The 4287-nt window shown below is 34.5% G+C and overlaps 1 protein-coding gene across 2 annotated transcripts in view; it reads right to left on the minus strand.

Annotated features, from left to right (window-relative positions):
* The window catches only part of LOC107689715 (sodium- and chloride-dependent GABA transporter 1-like), an 18500-nt gene that overhangs the window by 5067 nt on the left and 9146 nt on the right, over nucleotides 1–4287 (minus strand). For both annotated transcript variants that reach the window (XM_016487846.1, XM_016487845.1), the window contains 6 exons: nucleotides 4137–4246; nucleotides 3624–3756; nucleotides 2579–2713; nucleotides 2005–2108; nucleotides 1697–1821; nucleotides 1007–1119 (listed from right to left, as the gene is read on the minus strand). In XM_016487846.1, the coding sequence (XP_016343332.1) occupies nucleotides 1007–1119; nucleotides 1697–1821; nucleotides 2005–2108; nucleotides 2579–2713; nucleotides 3624–3756; nucleotides 4137–4246 (720 nt within the window). The remainder of the gene's footprint in view (nucleotides 1–1006; nucleotides 1120–1696; nucleotides 1822–2004; nucleotides 2109–2578; nucleotides 2714–3623; nucleotides 3757–4136; nucleotides 4247–4287) is intronic.

Genomic DNA, 4287 nt, shown 5'->3' on the forward strand with positions numbered 1-4287 from the left:
TCCCTCTAAGCGAGATCCCAATTCGTCGGTCATCCGACATGACGTCGAGAGTGACCGACTGAAAGGGAACTGGTGTTACAATTGGAGTACTTTATGATATTCATGGAGTTACTGATTTTTAATACAAACTAAACATGAAAAATAATTGCTCATACATGTTTAAAGTTTCCACATGTTCTCTATCATGTTAGCTAAAATAGCTGTGTGGTCTTTTTGAAGAGAATGTAGTTTAAGTGACGAATGGTGCTCAAACGTAGTTCAGGCAGACCACGGCATGACAGCCAGCATCAGCTGAAGCTCAGTTGATTGTAACTCCTCCCACTACAATTAAATAAGATATATAAGTTCATCCGTACTTGCCTTAGTCTGTCGCACAGACATGCGATTGCCCCCCTCCATCCCCAACTCCTCCTTATGGAGGCAGCTCGATATTGTCCAGTCTTATTTACGGACCTGTATCACTTCTGCATGGAATTTTATATCTGTTGCTTACAAAAAATTCTGGTAATTGCATTAGGTTTCAGGGGTTTCAAACCTCAGTGAGGTTTGCTTGTGGACAGCTCAGAATCTGAACCCTTCAGAGCAAAGCCTGCTTCCAAAATACCTCTACAGGACCTCTACAATAATCTCAATCAAACAGAATGGTCCTGACTGAACTTATTTTAATGTGCTGAGTTCTCTTGTGATCTTTGGCATTACTTTCACCTACCTAACACAACAAAACTAAAGTAACACCACATGAATAATTTATAACTTGTTTAGTTTTAATCATTAAAAATCATTAAGCTCTGAAATCTATAGAAGAATAATGGTGAAATGCTGCTAAATGTAGCACCATTAGAGGAGTATTGTGGGTTCAATACAAGCTCTATCAATAACTCTATGGTCTCTGAGGCATCATGTCAACTACTAAAAACAATAACTTAGACTCTTCAAATAGATTATAACAATTTTTTTTTTCTTTCTCGACAGTCACCTTTATCATATGTATGCATGTGTAAAATACCTGACTGTCCAATCCCAGCATCATGAGCATTGAGAAGAAGAGAATAGCCCAGAGTGAAGACATGGGAAGCTGTGTGACAGCTTGCGGATAGGCCAGAAATGCCAAACCAGGACCTGATATTGAACCACAAACCAACAAACACCATAAGTGTCAAGATGAGTCCACTTTCACCATATCACTATAATATTACTCATATTACTTTAATTAAAGCGCATTTTAAATTTTAAGTAATATTTTTTTACTTATATTATATTACTTATATTTTTTCATTTTTTAAAGTAATACACTTATTTTGATTTGCTGACTAACATACTGAAGCATATGTGAAGTACTTTGCATGTAATTTTAACTAATGTTTTATTCAATATTACATTTAAAATGTACTAAATTGCTACATCATTACAACATTTAAATGCATGGCATACATTCAGCAGTACACTTTAACCATATTTCAAAGACAAAAAAGTTGTTATGAAATTATATATACAGATATACTTTAAGTCTACTGTTTGTATAATTGCATTTAATATAAATTTAAACTGTAATATTTTCATTTCATTAACATGCAATTACGTGACAGGAAGTATTACATTCAGTTAAAACAAAGTGTATTAAAAAGTGTAAACGTATACAAAAGTGTACATCTTTTTGCAACAATGAAATTTGATAATGTCTGAGAGACATAATGACCTGAAGCAGCCAGTTCTTCAATGGGTCTCTTTGTGATGTATGACATGAAGCCCACAATGGAAAATATGACGATCCCAGCAAACATACTGGTGCAGGAGTTAATACAGCACACAATGATAGAATCTCTACAGAAGGAGCAATAATGAAGTCAACTGAATCACAAGACAACAAAGGTACAGTGTAAACTGAACAGAATTTCATAGAAAAGGCACTGTGTTAAAGACAGTTTTTCACATCAGATTGTATGAAATGTAATCATCATAAATGCACAATTTCTGTACATTTGGACAGAGACTAGTAGTTCTTACCTGTAGACATTATTGTTGTAGGAGTTGTAGCTGCCCAGAGCAATGAGAGAACCTAAACCCAGACCATAAGAGAAGAAGATCTGAGTGGCAGCATCCAACCACACCTGAGAAGAAATTTGACATTTGAAATGAGAAATATTGATAGTACCAGAAGTTAGAGAACAGGGAAATGTCTGTAAAATATTTCCATAGTTGTTCAGTAAAATTACATTCTCTGTCGACTTTTTAAAAGTATGCTAAAGTGTACTTCTTTTTTACAAGAGTGTACATTCATAAAAAGGGATTAAGCTTTATTGGCATCGATATATACAATTGTACAATTCAGCGTCTATCCTTAATGAAAAGCGTGTATAGCTTTGAATTAATGTTCTATGAGTATCTATGACTTAACAGCATTGCTACTACAGTTTAGTTACTCCCTAAAAAAATGCAAACATGCCTCTCATCAGGTTTTTGTGAATGTTCTTAAAATATATAAAGATGTTTGAAGATCTCAGATTCAAGAATTCATCATTTAATACATCAAATTTCATTTAAAATAAAATCAAATTAATTTCAGTATGTTTAATTTTACCTCAGATTTCAATAGCTTGTTGAAGTCTGGGGTGACATAGAAGAGGACGCCGTCTAACGCTCCAGGGAGAGTGACTCCACGGAAAAACAGAATAAAGAGCATGAAGTAAGGATACGTGGCGGAGAAATACACCACCTAATGAGGACAGGAGATAAATGAAGAGAAAGAGAGAGAGTGTCATAGAGTAAATAATTTTAAAGTAGGTATAGAGGACAACATTATTAAATTGTTGGTGTAATGCTTTCACTGGCTTCTGTTTGATGATCGGTAGGAACACAGTTTTGCTGTGTAGGATAATGATTGCCCTTAATTAGTGATGTCCATCAAGGTTATAGACCGCCAGAAAATGTATTTGTTCTTGCCCGGTGCAAGGATCACATTAAAATTCAATTATCCTCAGAGAAAGAGCAGATAAAGAGAGCAGTTTTCCTTTCTCGCCAGGGAAAATAAATAAATAAATAAAATAGCTTACAATTTAATGTGAAGACATGTCCGTTGGCTACTCATCAAAGTGCTTAAACTGTGCAATTTATGCACCACTTATGTTGCCAAATGAACTTGGAAAAATAATGCATAAAATACATAATAAAAGCTTTTTTATTTTATATATCTAAAAAGTAATGAGATTAAACTAAAAAAAAAAACAGTTACATCCAGTAGTGTTTCTGAAGAGATCCAGCACAAACTCTGCAAATAAAAGTCAGAATCAAATTCTTTCAAAACAATGTTTTTTTCTTCTATAGATTATTATTATTTTTTTTTTTTTTTTAATGAAACAACACAGTTACATAAAACATACTTTAAAACTCCAAGAAGTCTACTGAGCTATGATAAAGCAATCTCTGAGTAATATATTTTTCCTCTGAGATTGTCCGGAAATGGAAGAACAAAAAGATTCCAAAAGTAAGTTTGAGAATACATGAGATGAAAGAGAAGGCAAATGAGAAGACAAGTATGCAAAGGGGATGAAAAGCGATTAAAGTTTGTTTTTAGAAACAATTCTGGGGTGTCGTATGAAAAATGGAAAGATTATCGGCAGTCACACCTTCCCCGTCCACTCCACTCCTTTCCAGATTGAGAAATAGACAAGAATCCAAGACAATGCTAATGTTCCAACCAACGGCCAGCGCAATTCCCCTGGTTCCTCCAAACCTTTTGTTAACTGATGCATGTTCCTCCTATAGAGTAAAGAAATATTTAGTTAGACTGTCATTTAACATGTGCTTTTGTTGAAACAGTTTAACAAATTTGCATACGTTCAAACGAGTTATGAGCTATATGAAGTATGGAAGAGGTGAGGAGTTATTCATAATGTAGAAAGAGCAGTGTGAACATTTTTCTAAATATATTATTTTTTTGTGTTCCATGGATGAAAGTGTTGAGGTAAAGTACATGATAACAAAACAAAACAAAAAATATTCTCAATGGAATCAGAAAAAAAAGTGCTTTAACCAGCTCAGACAGGAAAATAACTACTCGATCAGTGCAACTGGATTTTAACTTACAACTTCATTAAATATTTGACAAAAATATTAATATCACTATTGTAGTGACTCACTCCCAGAACTCAGTGACGGCACTGGTCAGGTTGGTGGTGTCCATCAGACTGTAGTTGGAAAAGCAGCGATCAGTGTTCCAAGGGTTATCACAAGTTTGCCATGGTAACTCCTAGAGAGAGAGAAGGAGAGAGAGAGAGAGAGAGAGAGAGA

This window comes from Sinocyclocheilus anshuiensis, unplaced genomic scaffold (genome assembly GCF_001515605.1).
Source record: "Sinocyclocheilus anshuiensis isolate Anshui unplaced genomic scaffold, SAMN03320099.WGS_v1.1 scaffold1014, whole genome shotgun sequence".
Lineage (NCBI taxonomy): Eukaryota > Metazoa > Chordata > Actinopteri > Cypriniformes > Cyprinidae > Sinocyclocheilus > Sinocyclocheilus anshuiensis.